The sequence below is a fragment of the Fusarium falciforme genome, chromosome 1 (assembly GCF_026873545.1).
Source record: "Fusarium falciforme chromosome 1, complete sequence".
In the NCBI taxonomy this organism is placed as follows: Eukaryota; Fungi; Ascomycota; class Sordariomycetes; order Hypocreales; family Nectriaceae; genus Fusarium; species Fusarium falciforme.
In genome coordinates this window covers 1,449,666-1,465,315 of record NC_070544.1, presented here as the reverse complement: position 1 = coordinate 1,465,315, position 15,650 = coordinate 1,449,666, and the positions used below count along the sequence as shown (strand labels likewise).

Here is a 15,650-nt window from a genome sequence, read left to right as displayed (position 1 = left end):
AACAAATATACAGATATAGATCTGCACATAGAAGCAAACACCTTGAAACTCATGTCTACTATTCATAATCAATCGTGGATTTGTGCTATGTCGAGGTCATTGGCTAACCAACTTGCTTCTCAATTTATGCAAACGACACTCAGGGCCCAGATGAATCTACAAGGCGACAAATGACAAGGCCATACCCACAGACAACATCATGCCCATGTACGGTATTTGAAGCATTTCGCTTGTACTTAGCTTGACCATCCCAACTTCGCCAAACTTGAACCCGGTCGAGAGCGCCTTGTGGCTTTCCGCCTTGTCTTGTCCAATGTTGAATGTCTCAGACACGGCCTCTTTATCCATTTCCATTCTCGGCAGCAACAGGCTGTCAAGGAGCCCTGTTCCTGAGTCCAATTGCTGTAGACATCCATCCGGCGAACATGTAGTGCCCTCGGGACAGCATCCACCACCGAGTTCTCGTCCGCACTGCGTCGTGTTGGCTAGACATGTCGCGGGGTGCTCCTTAGAAACAATGCACTCGTCTGTTATAGCGCAGCAGTATATCCCCGAGGGAGACCATTTTGTCTCGTGGCAGACTTGGAGCGGAGGACAACAAAAGTTCTAAGCCATCATGTTAGCAAGGAAGCGCCGCTAAGGGCCAAACATGAAGCGTACGGGCTTAAAGTACGCCTGGCAGTCGTGAAGGTGATTCCCACAGATCTGAAAAGGCGGGTGATACGGATGTTTCTCTTTATCGCCGTGAAACACCTTTGACACCAAAAAGTCGGCAGACATCAGGTTCGACAAGTCAGGTTCCGGCTGCTTCTAGTGACCGTTTGCGAGATCGACCACGACAAGGACAGCTACCACGACGGCGGCGAGAAAGGTGACAAAGAGGATGCCCATAAACAGGTATCGAATGCGGCGGTCGTAGAGATGGGCGGGTTTACCCCAGGGTGTGCGGGTGTGCGTCTGGCATTGCGATTTGTCCACCATGGTAGTCTAGGGATATAGTGAAGCTGGAGTAAAGCAATCTTAGGACGATAAGACTTAGGATCTAGGATATGAGGTGAATTGTAGAATCGGGATGTTGAAAATGAGACTTTAGAAGCTTTGGGGAGTTAAAAATGGTTCATGGATACGGTTCAAGTGGTGGGACACTCCTTCTCTGAGCTCTCAACACGTAAAGCAACGGCTACCTGCCCAGTGCGGATGATGCACCTTCAGACTACCTAAGCCTCCCATCTAACAACATAGGTAGTCATCTAGAGCGCTCAAGGAGCCTCGGCCAAGGACAAGTAATATAGTAGAAACTCGACAATGAGGATACCCCAAGCCAGGTCGGGCTCTTGGGACAGCCCCCAAGGACAGGGTCACAACCTTGATAGAAAACTCACATCGCATTGATGAGAAAGAAGCTGAAGATCGCCTTGGCTTGAGCCATGCATTGTGAAAAATACCCATCAACAACGCCACAGAGTCGGCCGAGTCTAGCGCAACCGTTTTGAGAAGCCACATAGGGGTCTTGTTTCATGGCGTGTAAGGGGTGTATGCCAGCAGAATCGCTGAGTGGGATTTGCTCAATGATGCAAATTAATTGATTCCCGTTCTCATCTCGAGTTCGCATATTGTTGTAGAGATCTGCCACTTCTACTTCGCATGTTGCTGCTTCTCATTGCAAGGGTTGCCACTGAAGCAAATGTGACTTATCACGGGGAGCATACTTCACTCTTAAGCGTACTCGCGCCAGAGCACATTAAAGAACGATACATATTAATTCAGAACCAAAGCGCAAGACCTAACAATGCCATACCGTGAACTAGATGTAGTGTCTACTGTCATCGCCCCGGTATTTGACCTCTAACACCATGACCCACTCGGGCTGAGAGGATGCTTGAGACTCTAAAGGATTGATGTTTTATAAACGGCATTATAAGCTCATGGCTAGTCTAGAGACAGATAAACATTTGTTCTCCTGAAACAAACAAAACAAATACCTAACTTGATAGGTGAGTAAGACGCAACCGAGCGCATCATGGCTGATCAAGAATGGGTAAGACTTGTTGATGAATACACCAAAGAACGCCGAGAGTCAGTATAATTCATCTCTAGGCTTTCGCAATGCTTTGATTGCAGAATTTAATCAAGTCTCGAGGAATGATTCGCGTAACCTCGAAGATGATGTTCAAGTCGCAACTTGAGCATGCACATGTGCAGCCAATCACAAGCCTCGCATTTGTGGCTCGTAAGAAGCTCTTACCCAACGAACAAGCAAATAATTAGACCGCTTCTTGGCCAGGCGTTCTCATGGGCACCAGTAGACTATGGATTGATGTCATCGGAGGGGCAGGTTACACAGCAGTGGTGTTATCGTTGTTGAGGCTACTGGGCAAGATTGAACACCGCCCTCAGACTGGGTGCCTTTCTTGATAAGTCTCTATCTCGGTCAATCGGTGCTTGTATTCGCCGATAGTCGCTTATCAGAAGCATCGACGAGTGCAAGCAAATTGTTTACTGTCGTCGCAAATGCAAACGGGGAGTGTTAAAAATGGTTAATCAGTTAATAATATTGTCTATTGATCCTCAACCAAGGCTTCCATCATCCAAACGGCCAGAATTTTGAATTTTGCGGCGGAATATAAATTTCCCTTCTCATCCTGTGCCGTTTGTGTATCGCTCCTCACCTGAGCTCTGGGGCCAGAAATAAGGGCACCGATCGGACTTACTCAGCAAATTTTCTCCGGACAACCATCATCCCGCCGCCTCTCGACGCCAGAACGAAGCCGTTGCCAGCTGCCGCGCTGCCCTCTGAGCTCCTCAGACGAGAAATACCTCTAATTGCGCCTGTTGCTTATGTACCGATAAAGTCACCATGATGGCTGAGCCCGCCCAGCCCGATCTCAGCGCGGCCATGTCCCCGACGGGTGCGTAGAAATCCATGCTTCCAATGTCCCGCTTGATCCCCCGCCACCTGAAGAACTCTTGCGAGCTCGCGCCGGTCTGCTGCGTAGCCATGCTGACTGCCGTGCCCGTAGGCATCAAGCAAGAGACAAACATCCTCGACGGCCTCGACCTGGACTCGATGCTGCAAGCTGCGACCAAGCGTCCCTTCGATGGAAACACCAATGGCGACGAGTCCTCCAAGAGGGTCAAGACCGAGACCGAGCCTGCCCACGATAACGCGTTCGAGCCAGATCCAGGCGCCGAAGAATCGCTAGAAGATGGGCTTGCGCTTCTGGTTCAGAATGCGCTCAACAATGTCGGCGATCTGGTGTCCCAGTTCACTCAGGACGCAAACATGGCTCAGACGACAAATGATCCGATGGATGTTGATCCCGCGCCCATCCCCGAAGCTTCTCTCCCTCCACCCCCCGTAACCTTCCTCTCTGACCCTCAAAAATACCTTCGTAAGGCCAGTCGACATGCGCTCGGCAACATGGTAGGTTGGCGCGACTACGTACCGCGACCGAGTGCTTACACGACTGGCATAGGCTCTCTCTATCCTCCTCTTGTTCTCGCAATCCTTCGACGACTCAATAAAGCCGATTCGAGAAGCGGAATCGCAACATGCCAAGGCTTTCCGGAACCTGCAGACTTCCTTTGAGCAGATCAAGCAAATCTACTCTACCAGCGCCATTCTATCGGCTGATGAGCTGGAGCTCCAAGACCATGAATCCCGCACCATCCTCGACCTCGCGAATCTCGCCCAATTCGCCATTTGGCTACTCCAGACTACACCATCGTATTCCAACGCTCATCAGAACTTTCACTCCATATTTCGAGGACAAGTCTCCGACCTTGGTTCTGATGCACTCGATCTGTACCTGTCCCTCAAGACTCAAGTGGCGATTGACGCGCTTGCTACGAAAACGCCAGAACAACAGTCCGGGCCTATATTGGATGACGCCATAATAAGCGGGATGGAGGATAAGCTACGTGGGCTTCATCACAATTCGGATCTGACACCAGCAGATCAGGAGTTCATCTCATCTGTACGATCAAGGAAAGACGCGCTTCAGGGCGAGGCGCAACCCGACACTGGTGAGTGTCTTACAGGCGCCGCATCATGAGAGCTCTCGCTGACGAAAAACAGCATCTCTAAGGGAAAAGTACAAAGTGGATGACTTGCTGGCTCAAGTTGCTACTTGTGTCAAGACTCGACTGGCGTTGATGTCGGATCTCGGATCAAGGCTGGGCCATCCCATGCCATCCAGTGAGGAGACTGCGGTTGACCTATTGGGTGACGCGGCCGGAAATGACGATCCCGATCTCGACTTGGACGATCTATCTTCCTTCTTTGAGAAGACAACCTCGGGTCTTGTCCAGGACGCTCTGGCTGGTTTGACCGAGACCAACCCAGAGCCAACACCAACACCTGCAACTGAAACAGTTGAACAACCGGCTGCAGCCGAACCCACAAAGAGCCCCGAGAAGGCAGAGCCTTCTTCGACGCCTCAGACAAATGGCAAGGTGGACTTTATGACGGACTATAAGGAGTTGGAGGCTCTTGTGGCCGAGAGTACTTCAAATTACGTCAAGACCACATTACACGGGCTATCTCCAGTCCCATATCAGCCAACCGTACCTACAAGTACAAGTAAGTGTGAAACCAACCTGGATCTCAAACTTTATCCAAGAACACTTGCCAACAATCTGGTAGCGCAATCGTATCTCAGCCAACTCCAGCAGTCACATGCTCAACATCCTTACTACTCATACACACATAGCATACCTGAGCCTCCTCCTCCTCCTCCGGAGCCTGGTCAAAACTTGCCGCCGAATCAAACCTGCCCAAGTGCTGTCTTGTATGACAAGGCGAGACAGGCGGCAATCTCAAAGTCGTCCGCCCACACTAGGAGAGAGGGTCTCCACTCGACACGCCGCCCTTGGACTCAAGAAGAAGAAAAGGCACTCATGGCTGGTCTTGACATGGTCAAGGGTCCTCACTGGAGTCAAATACTCACTCTGTTTGGGCAGAACGGTACCATATCCGATATACTCAAAGATCGGACACAGGTGCAACTCAAGGACAAGGCTCGTAACCTCAAGCTGTTCTTCCTCAAGACCAACTCAGAGATGCCGTACTATCTACAGGCCGTAACTGGCGAACTCAAGACTCGCGCCCCTACACAGGCAGCCAGGAAGGAGGCGGAGGAACGCGCCAGGTTGAACTCGGAGGAGGATCAGGCTAGGATACAAGGCATAATGACACTGGCCGGGGGACTGCAGAACCCTCCACAAGGACGGGCAGCGGGAACACCAGCCTCAGCAGTCGGCCAGGCTGTCATGACACCCGCTCAAGCGGCGAGTGCAGCACAGGCCGCGTCGACGCAACACGGCTCGCCTGCGCAACATCAAACACCTACTCACTCTTACAACTCTGCCACTTCCTCGGGATATCCGCCCTCCTCGCTGCCGCAAGCCAGACCGAGCTTGATGACTGCTACACAACAGTCTCATCAGTCTACACCTCAGCAGCCCGCCCGGCCACAGGCACCTCACACTCCTCGAGCCCAGCAGCAACACCTGCCGCAACAGCAACAACCCCAGAGCGCCATGCACTCTCCCGCTCAGGCTCGGTCCCACACGTCGACTCCTGTCGGGCAGATGCATCACTCGCCACCGGCTCACCACACCCCAACTCCTCAGCCCGCACCCGCGCAGCCTGCTCAGCCTCAATACTCTCCCCCTCAGCACTCGCAGCTCACATTCCCGTCGCCTCCACCCACAGCGCCCGTTCACACCATGCAGATGCCCCATGTACCTGCCCCTGAGCCTCAACACGATATGCACGACAACGCTGCGGAGGCAGCGCTACTCCAAGGCCTTCAGGCGGCGGTGGCAGAGTCGCTATGATGCAACGTCGCATAAGGACGCCTGCAGTCCAACTCGGTAACAACGGCTGATGCCAAGCCATGAAGAGTTTTTGCTTCCCCTCTGAGCTCATCCACGCCTCATCTTGTTGTTTCTTTTTGAACATTTTTTCTTTTCGGTTTCCCATTTGCTATAACAAAAGCACCATGGATAAAAGTGCACTCGGCTACCCCTAAAGTCCTAGGCATTACCCTGATTTGACTACTTAGGGAGGGGGCCTAGCTATAGATGAAAAAGCCTCGACGGCGGAATTTTAACAAAAAGGGGTGAAATGAACCAGGCTTTGCTTGCAATGATACCACGACTTAGGAGCATGATTGTTGGGTAGGGGAGAGCGGGAATAGTTGCGATAGACTATCAAATCAAAAGTATTACAATTCGGTACCTGGCTTGTCCTCGTGATTCTTGTGCAACGGTCATAGCGATTCTGTGTTATCACGATACGATATAAACCCGGAGAGTTCAAGCCAGGGGGTTGAAAACTCTTGGGTAGCCTTAATATATATTTGCGCCCAACGGCAACGGCATGGTCATGAGACTCGACAAAGGTGTGTTAACTTCCAATCAGGAAGTTATCCTCGATGCCGTATGCCATATGTGGTGCAGCGAGCCGAGACACCACGTCAACTATCTGTAGCATGTACCTAGCCTGAACCATGAAGCTTGTGAGACGTGCCATCCGTGGATATACAGAAAGAGCATCATGTACCATGTATCTGTGTAATAGCACGGAGCAATATAAGGAACATGGCGAGGCCAGCTGCAATCATGCCAATAGTAGTAAACGCGTCGTCCCATTTGCTCATAACCACGCTCCAAAAATCATCAAAAGATTCAACATGTTCCAGAGAGTATATCCCGGCCAAGGAAGTGGCTATGAGGCTACATGCGCAGCAGCCGGAACTGTGTGTCGCAACCCGCCTACAGCACTGAAGCTCAATGGTCAAAGAATTACATCACAGTATTGTCAGTTTCACGCTTGCAGGCAAGTTGAAGGAGGGCGGGCATGCCCGAATGCAAAGCTGCCTCGAGCTGTAGTGTGCAGCCAGCGTGAGTTGATGACTACAACTCGGGAGGGTTGCTAACACATATGCCCAAGATATCCGGTGTCAGGCTATTGACAATGGAACGAGATGCAATCTCGACGTCAAGGACGGAAACTCGGCCTTGTACAGGTACTGCACGCCGCTTCGTGAGACATCCCTGGCCTACAGTGGAACTTGACTTTAGCAATTGACAGCAAGGAAACAGACCTGTGTACGCTACCCGGCTGCGAGGCTCAACGGACGTGGCATAACGGTCACGATCTGGCGTTTTGCCACGAGCATCGCTGCGAGTACGACGACTGCCGAAACCATAAAGCTGCCGGTCCCTTTTGCAAAGACCACACATGTGATGACACTCATTGCATAGCCTTTGCTCAAGGAGTTGATCCAGATGACCCTCAACGCTTCTGTGAGCGACATCGTCACTGCCAGAAACCACAATGCCGGCGTCTCTGTCACGTCCGTGATAACGGCCAACCCTCACCCTTCTGTGGCGCACACTACTGCGAGGCACCCGACTGCGAAGCCGAACGTGAGGGGGGAGCCCACTGCCGCGACCACACATGTGCTGAGCAAGGCTGCCTCGAAGGCCAGGAGTCTCCGGGGAGTGGTTACTGCAAAAAGCACACGTGCAAGACGCGCAATTGTCGGCTGAGAAGGCTTGGCAAAGACTACTGCCCGTATCACGAGTGCGTATATGGCGGCTGTGAAGCTGAGGCGATGGAGGGCCGTTATTGTGAAGGGCACCAACAGTGCTCCGAGGCCGGCTGTGAGAATAGGAGGTTTTCTTTTCAAGGGACGACACACATCGTATGTGAAGACCGTAAGCTCCCCTTCTCCCAGATCCCCTATGAGCAACTCTGAAAGTAAGCAGACCTGTATGGGGTGTGTCCAGGCAACAACGATAGACGAGGCTGTGGTCGACGAGCAGAGCGAGGCACACGATTCTGTGAACACCATCTTTGCCAGGTTCGTGACTGTCAAGACTCAAAGGCTCCTCCGTTCGAATTCTGCATTAGTCACAAGTGTCTTGTACCGGAATGTCACCGACCCAGGCAAACTTCGATCCACGGACTTGCCCAGGGCAATGCTGACGGACTCTTCTGCGACGGACACGGCTGCAGGCAAGTGGGCTGCAACAACCAGGCTGCGGTGGGATCAGGCTGGTGCTTGAACCACGGGAGGAATCGGATAGTCGGCGTCAGGCAGCAAATAGGCGAAGCGGGAGATGAGCTGGGAGAGCAGGTTCCTGGGCATGGCGAGGCTGGGTATCGTCGCCCCCAGAGGCATCTCGGCTGGGCCGAGAGAAGGTATCAAGACCCATGGGCCTCGTGGGGTATGGCGATGTGACGAGAAGGCTCTGAAAGTGTAACAAGCCATGAGGCAGGCTGTCAGAGTGCCTCGCTGCAGCCTGGGGAACAAGCCACGCTGGTTCTTCACCAGTTGTGGGATGTTTGGGGGCCGAGAATGTCAGGAGTGACGGCTGAGAGGAGAATGTGTTTGTTAGTTGAGAGTTGGGGGAGGTGGTGGGCATCTTCAAGTTCAACTTCGTAGCGCAAGCTTCAAATGGTTAGCTCCAGCTGATCCGAGAAGCCTGCTTCTCGAGATAATTGATGGGACTTCTCTTTCGATTCAAATGAAACATGTTAAGAGCGATATGAAATAAATAGGATCAGGAAGCCATCTCAACCAAAGCCTGGTGCGTAGACAAAGAAAAGACTTGGACGGACGCAGAGGCTCAAAGACTGCCCTACGCACTTGCACTGCCCTGCGTCGCATGTTGCAGGGCCTAGAACCGAGTGATCGGGCGGTGCATCTCGGGTCTATGCTGCTGCAAGGGGTCCCGTGGTGACGATTCCTCTTTTGTTTGGTTTGGGCCTTTGATGGTGTGGAGGAGGAGAAGATGGATGGACGATGAGGCCTCACAAGGCGTACATGTCATGCGGTAGCGAAACTGTGTGTCATCCATATACACACTGTAGTGTACTTGTTACCCCTGCCAAGCTTCGTGCATCCATCAGTACCGCCCAAATTAGGCTCTATTCACACTGTATGCTCTTGCAGGTCACCATGTCCATCTCCCGCTCGCCCTCGTGGACGAACTCCTGCACCATGCACGTCACTCCCATCTCCCGCCAAAACGCATGCACGACACAACAAGCTAGAATGGATATTGCTGCTACCGTTATCCCCGTTGCTCTCTTCTCTTTGGTGCCCTTTCGTTAGCCGCATCTTTGACGCCGGTCGGCCCATGCAAGTCAAATCATCGATGCCCCTGGCAGGGCTGCTCGAGGTCAAGCGCCTCTAACAACGGGCATCAAAGACTTTCATGCAAGCCTCCAAGCCCGCAGGTCAACTCTGTTTCATGGATGCTTTCCAAGTATAATCCATCTTGTCGCAGCTGCTCTAAACTCTCCCTGTCAGCCACTCTTTTCTTTGTCTTTGTCTGCCCGGGAATGACCACCATCACCATTGAGACATGGACCACGCGCGCCTCATCCGACCGACTAATTCCCAAAGTCCCCCTCGGACACCCATCAAACCAAAGTGTTGGTTGCTCTGCCACAGTTGTTTGCTTGCTTCTCTCGTCGAGTCTGCCACACTTGTGCTCGAGTCCTAGAGCAAAGGCCAAGACGGAACCTTCAGGAACATTTACACTTGTTGACTCCTACTCATCAGCCGCCCCTACAAGCCACGATAGCATGGCCTTGAGGACGCTTTTCTTCCATTTTTTTCAATCCATGTTTGACTGCCGCGTGGTTTATGTGTCATTCTCTCTACCGGTGACAGAGTCAGAGCAAGTGCCTGATACAGAGGCTGGTGTTTATAAAAGAGAGCTTCTGCTCTGACCTGCAGCAGCCCGGTTCCCCTTGTTCTCTATAAACAACACTTCTGACCTTCTTTGATCACCTGCATTAGCCCAGTGTCCCTTTCAGCTGTCATTCTCTCCTTGGTGGACCCCTTCCGAGACAATCATCAGGGTCATTCATTAGCTTCACAACTGCTCTTCTCTAAAGGCAGACACTACTTGATCCTCTTTAGCCCCGAGTCCTAGATATCTCTCGTGTTGTCTCAGAGATAGACTGTCTTTATATCTCCCATCGCCTACCCAGCTCCCTGGAACTCTGACTGCGACTGATCATCAGAAACCGGTACCACTCTACCATCTCAGGTCACCCAAGCTTCAGAATCAGACATCAGTCAAAGAAACCCCGAGACTTAACCTATGCCCGAAATGACATCTCGACGCTTCTACGTTGAGACCAGCCCCGAGGGGCGGCCTCAGTTCGTCACTGTCAAGCGATCCCGATCCTACCATCACCACCGTCACTCCTGCGACTACTACAAGGTCAGCCGTGAAGAGTGGAAGACTCTTGTCAAGCAGAACCAGCAGCTTGAAGAGGCCAACCAGGACTTTGCTGCTCAGAACGAGACTCTGAGGGCGAGGCTCCATAACGCAGAGGCCGAGACTCATCGCCTGTGCCATGTCGTTATCCCTCAGCTCAGGGACCAAGTCGAGCACCTTGCGGCCGAGAATGAGTGCCTCCGTCGATCCATCGACAATTCCTGCGACTCTACATCCCGGAGCCATCGCGAAATGGATAATCTGCGGGCCAAGGTCTGCCGTCTGGAAAAGGAGAACAAGACGCTGAAGGACGAGAACGGTGACCTCCGCTACCGTGTGTGCCAGCTGTCCAAACAGATCGACCATAACCTCAGCCGCCGTGTCGCCGACTTGACCAAGCAGATCGAGTACTGGACCAACCAATCTGGCTTCTGGAAGAAGACGTACGAGGAGCTGCGGGAGCGCCACATTGGTCTCATCACTGTTGTCGAGTCCAAGACGGAGAAGATTGAGGTCTACGAGGATATCCTCAAGCGGCGACGTGTCTGTTAATTTGATGGATCCCTCCCTCTTTTCTCTTTCTTCTCCTCTGTTCACCGGCACATCTGGATATCTACGGGACAGCAGCCGCGTTGGAGTGGCCAGGCAGTCTGGATCATGACTGGCTTTGTTGGGATTGACGACATCTTGCACTATGTCTTTATGCCGGCTTTGGTTTTCTTTTTTGGACATTATGTGTCTTTATCTTGAGGTGAGCAACATTGTTTACGCTTGTATTCACGACTGGCTAACAAGCTGCGGTTGTAGTTGGAAATACCCCTTTCTGTACCGGGCTGGGACTTTGGATCTCATTCAGACTGGATCAACATTCACCACCCCATGATATCTTTCTTCTTTTTCTTCTTTTCTTCACTTTACGTTTATGCGCTATGACCAATGGGTAGACGACGGCACGGCATGATGGACAGGATGTGTTCGGAAACAAGGAACTTATACCGGCTAGGATAGGGAGGGTGGTCCTCCCACTTTATTCAAATCACCTTATACAACCCCACGAAAGTGTCTCAAAGCAATTAATGCCGTTGGTGAAATTTCCAGTGTTTATCCACTTTAGTTCCGCGTGATAGTTTCTTTGTTCTTGCAAAGTTCATGGTCATCTGGTGTCCAAGTCGTGATGGTTTAGGGTAGCAGTCAATAGCACAATGTCTCGAAACACCGAGGTCTGAGGCACACACTCTGCCCTTCTGCAGGCCATATGTGACAAAAAGAAACAAACTATCCCGTCGGCTCTATACCCCTCATCAGTCAGTCCACTTGGCACCCTGCTGCAAGGTATCTCAGCATGGCCATGACATGAAGTGGGACCACGAAACTGCAGTACAAATTCACAATCACAATAACAAACAACAACGACAAATTCCCCCATGCTTTGTCACCCCGGCCGGGCGATGAGTGTAACGGGATAAACGGGCTTTGTCATCCAAGATGAGCCATCAATTTGAAATTCTGCCTGCCCGAGGTGGAGGGAAGGGGGCGGAGGCGTTGCGCGCGATGCAACGCGATGTCCCGTGGTATCGCGCATCTGTACAATACTCAGCGGGGTCTCTTGACGACGACGACGACGACGCGAAAGGGATGGGGAGGGGTGACGAGGCAACCGAAGAGGGTGTGGCAGAGGGAAAGGGGGTGTTTCACGAGTGATCGCTAGAGAAGGAATGCTGTAGAAAAACTAGAAAAAAGGCAGCCACCCAGCGTGCAGCAGTTGAAATAGAAAAAAAGTCCTATTTCAGGCAGAAGAGGGACTTTGTGGGTGATGGGGATTGGTCGCCTGACATGGGCGCCAAGGGTGTGGTTTTTGGGGGCCATGACGACGGAACCAGGCTGGCTGGTGACGACAATGAGGATGGATGGATGGACGGTAATAATTGACTCCCATGTTTGTTGCACAGAGATGTGTGGAACTGGAGGGGGAGAACGGCGTTTGAGAATACGAGGGCAGGTTTAAGGTGAGAGTGCTGGCCTGAAAATGGATCATCATGATAATCGTGGGTGTTGGATAGTGGTGGTGGGTGGGCAATGTGAAACACCCGACATCATGATGGATGGCGGCACTCGAGGTTTCATGGGCGATATCCTGAGTGGGTGCCAGGAGGACGGGATAGATAATCTGTAGTGGTGTGTGGAAGGCCGAAAGAGAGGGTGTAGAGAGTGGGAATCTCGAGGGGGCATGACCATCACCAAGAGGTTGTAGACCCTGCCAAAGGACTATTCGCATGACCATGAAAACGACACCAACAAAGTCCTATTTTTTCCACTTTGACTCATGGACCTTGGCCTTGGCCCAATCCGCTCGTCGAGACCAGCCACGCAGTGACGAACCGTTTCTATTTTGCGACGTGCCCGCCAGTTCCAGCATGAGCTGGCTGTCAACGTGTGCACGATAGATACGCTTCCCATGAAAATCGAAATCGCCAGCGGGTAGATCCGTGGCTTAGCGAGACGGATAGGCCTGGGATGAGGTTGAGGTGGCCATGGATCGAGTCAAGTCTAAATTACTTGCCCAGTTGGGAAATGCCATCGAAGGCTGTTCACCGAGGGGGGGCTTCCCGATGGCGCTTAGCGACCGTTGAGGGGGGACGGGACGCCCCATCCGCTGGGTAGGGGCTGGAAACTTGCCGTGCGCTGGCTTCGGTGAGGTCGCTCGGTAGGTCGGGACCAGGGGCCACAAACAAGAATACTCGAAATTTGCTTCAAAATGACTGCATCCTCCAGGTAACCCCGTGAAAGGGACGCACGTAGGCAACAAACGAGGAACCGACCTAGGGCTGGAAACGTGGTGACGGGGCAATCTTGGCAGCGGGAGCGGGAATGCAGGGAGAGCCATGACGGCGGACCAAGGGACACTCACTCATCTCATCTCAATCAATCAATCAATCAATCAATCATCCATTCCAGTCGAGGCCTCCTTGTCCAGCCAGGGCCGATTCAGCCCAGCAGTGCCCAGCCAGTCAGGGAGCACCCAGCCAGGCCGAGGCCACCAGAACAAAGGGGGCGGATACCGAAACACCCACACGCAATCCAAAACCATCCATTTCAGCTCCATTCCCACCCATTCCCGCCGTGTCAGAAATTTCTGATGTGCCCCAATTTTGTTTTGACAGGCGGCAAGTCCAAGCGTTTAACTTAGGTTGTGAGGCCCCAGATGCGGGAGGCCCCCCCGGGCGGAAGCTCCCCCGGCCCCGGTCCCAAGCGACCGGCGACCGGCGGCGGGCGGCTTCTCGAGTCGCTAGGGTACCTTGGGATGTTAGACCCGACGGGACTTCCTGTCAACCTTCCGCCGCTCCACAGTCATTGAGGCCCTACTCAGCTTGGGCAGTGCGTGCCCCCGCGATCTTGTCCAGATTTCCAAATTGCAGTACCATTTTGGCTCTGCTTCGTGATGCGCATGTGCTCTCCAGCTCCTGCAGCTTTCGTCATAGCTGGCCAACAATATCTCGCTGCTTCTCGGCCACTCCCGGATGCAAGAAAGACGAGCAGAGGAGGGGTCAAAAGGCAACCGTAGACGAACAAGGGGGGTCAGGCACTACAGGAATCGCCTCTGCGCGAATGTGGCCCTAGTCGCCCACCACGGGAGTTGAAGTTGGTTGCTTCTGCTTCTGGCGTCTGCGAAATCAAAGAAACTTCCATGTGCCGAACGGCTCGCATTGACGACAAGGAATGAGGCGCATCAGATCAGACACAGCCAACGGCCACCACGAGACAAGCCCGTGTTCGAGTTGAACCCTTCTTTTGTCAGCCTATGAGTCACTCAGATCTCTCGTTCAAGACTCTTGGTGCCTTTTCTGCGGCGCCGGCGCAAGATGCGGCGCAGGGTTGTAAGCTGGCGGTGACGGTTACGGGACTTGAGCCACGAGGAGGCGTGGAGCCGAGTCGGCCCTCAATGAATGATCAGCATCTTGCCCTCGCATTTTAACCTCTCAAGCATGCGAACCGGTTGCGGACCAGATCAATGCGGATGTGCCTCTGATTCTCTGATGATGGAGGGTGCGTTGCCGGGTAAACTGGCCATCGATATCGTGATGAAAGACGGGGGGCCAAACGGCCTGCTTCCTGGCACCCCTGTCAGTCAACGAGTGTGTCTGGCACCAGGGTGCTGGTGGTGGTGATTGTGCAAGTGGTGATGGCAGCAGTAGTGCCACTCCCCTCCCGCATTGCTTTTGCTCTGCCCTTCCTTTCTTCTGCCTGGGCGTGGTTACGGTGTTGCACAGCCCCGGCATAGCCAATCAAGGCTCCTTTGCGCCGGCTCCGGGGGATCCAGGAACCAGGGAAAGGCCGAGGGCTTGTGAGGGCATGCAAAAGGCACTGAGGACCAGGAGAGCCGGCGGAGAAGCATGAGGGTTGGGAAGCGGACCCCGGTTTGGCAAGGGTATCGGTAGGGTAGAGGTGTGGGCGAAGTGGGCATTGGGCTCTTGCCAAGTGCCCCTTGGGCACTGATTCTGGTGCTGATGTTGGCGTCACAACGGCGCCTCTCTAGACATTGCGCAGGCCGCAGCGGCGGGATTGTGTGTCGACAAAGGTTGCTGAGAGCGCAAATGCGAGTGAGAGTGTGTGCGTGCGGCCCAGTTTCCATTTCCCGTGTCTTGTGAGCCTCCCAATCACGACAAGATGTGCCTCACCTCTCCCTCACTCCCTCACCCCTCCTCTGCTCCGTTCCATTCTTTGTTGGGAAGAGGAGGAGTCTCCTTCAGTCCAGACAGGCAGGGGCGGACCCAACCTGCAGCTGGCGGTGGAAGAAAAAGAGAGACAAAATGCCCACTCCCTCGGGTCCAGCCCATCGAGGGGCCGACTAGACCGCTGAGAATCTGAGGGTGCCACTAGAATGTTACCGGTAGCTGCCTCTTCCTCTCCGCCTCTCCGCCTTTGCGCGCCGTGATGTACCGAGTCTGCATGTGGGTAGGCAGGCAAGCAGGCAGGCAGGCAGCTAGCTGTCCTGTCCTATTAGCAAACTACTTACCGATGACTCCCTCCCGCCTTTTGTCGTGACCCGTGCCGTCGGCCCTGGGAGTAACAGAGGACAAGAGCGTGAATGTAGACATCCATGGATGGAAATGGATGAGAAAGCAAGGAATAAGCACAAGGCAGTCTTTGGCCCGTGTTGTTAGAGTAGCAAGGCGTGTGCGTACATAGTAATAGAAGGAGCAACAGTCATTTCCAGTTGCACCTTCCCTGCCTTGCTTTGCCTTGCCCTTTGCATTCCCTTCATCTTCCGCCCCCCTCCACCCCCCATTCCAACCAGGCTTTTTTTTTTATTTTTTCCTCCCACACCCGAGTTTGATAAAAATCCATATCAACCCGAACACTTTTTTTTTTTCCCTTTTCCCCTGCCTGCACCCGAACTC

The 15,650-nt window shown here is 53.1% G+C and overlaps 3 protein-coding genes across 3 annotated transcripts; 2 read left to right on the top strand and 1 right to left on the bottom strand.

The window, feature by feature from the left end:
- Window positions 1-156: 156 nt before the first annotated feature.
- On the bottom strand, window positions 157-981 carry NCS54_00037700 (Hypothetical protein; the record flags this gene model as incomplete). The annotated part of the gene is made up of 3 exons (XM_053146029.1): window positions 157-606; window positions 661-810; window positions 853-981. 3 exons carry the CDS (start codon window positions 979-981, stop codon window positions 157-159), a joined length of 729 nt encoding a protein of 242 aa, XP_053002004.1.
- A 1,876-nt stretch (window positions 982-2,857) lies between these two features.
- On the top strand, window positions 2,858-5,841 carry NCS54_00037600 (HTH myb-type domain-containing protein; the record flags this gene model as incomplete). The annotated part of the gene is made up of 5 exons (XM_053146028.1): window positions 2,858-2,909; window positions 3,021-3,424; window positions 3,477-4,026; window positions 4,079-4,582; window positions 4,646-5,841. The coding sequence occupies 5 exons, from the start codon at window positions 2,858-2,860 to the stop codon at window positions 5,839-5,841; spliced, it is 2,706 nt and encodes a 901-aa protein (XP_053002003.1).
- Window positions 5,842-10,131: 4,290 nt separating this feature from the next.
- On the top strand, window positions 10,132-10,803 carry NCS54_00037500 (HAP1 N-terminal domain-containing protein; the record flags this gene model as incomplete). The annotated part of the gene is made up of 1 exon (XM_053146027.1): window positions 10,132-10,803. The coding sequence occupies one exon, from the start codon at window positions 10,132-10,134 to the stop codon at window positions 10,801-10,803; it is 672 nt and encodes a 223-aa protein (XP_053002002.1).
- Window positions 10,804-15,650: the final 4,847 nt, after the last annotated feature.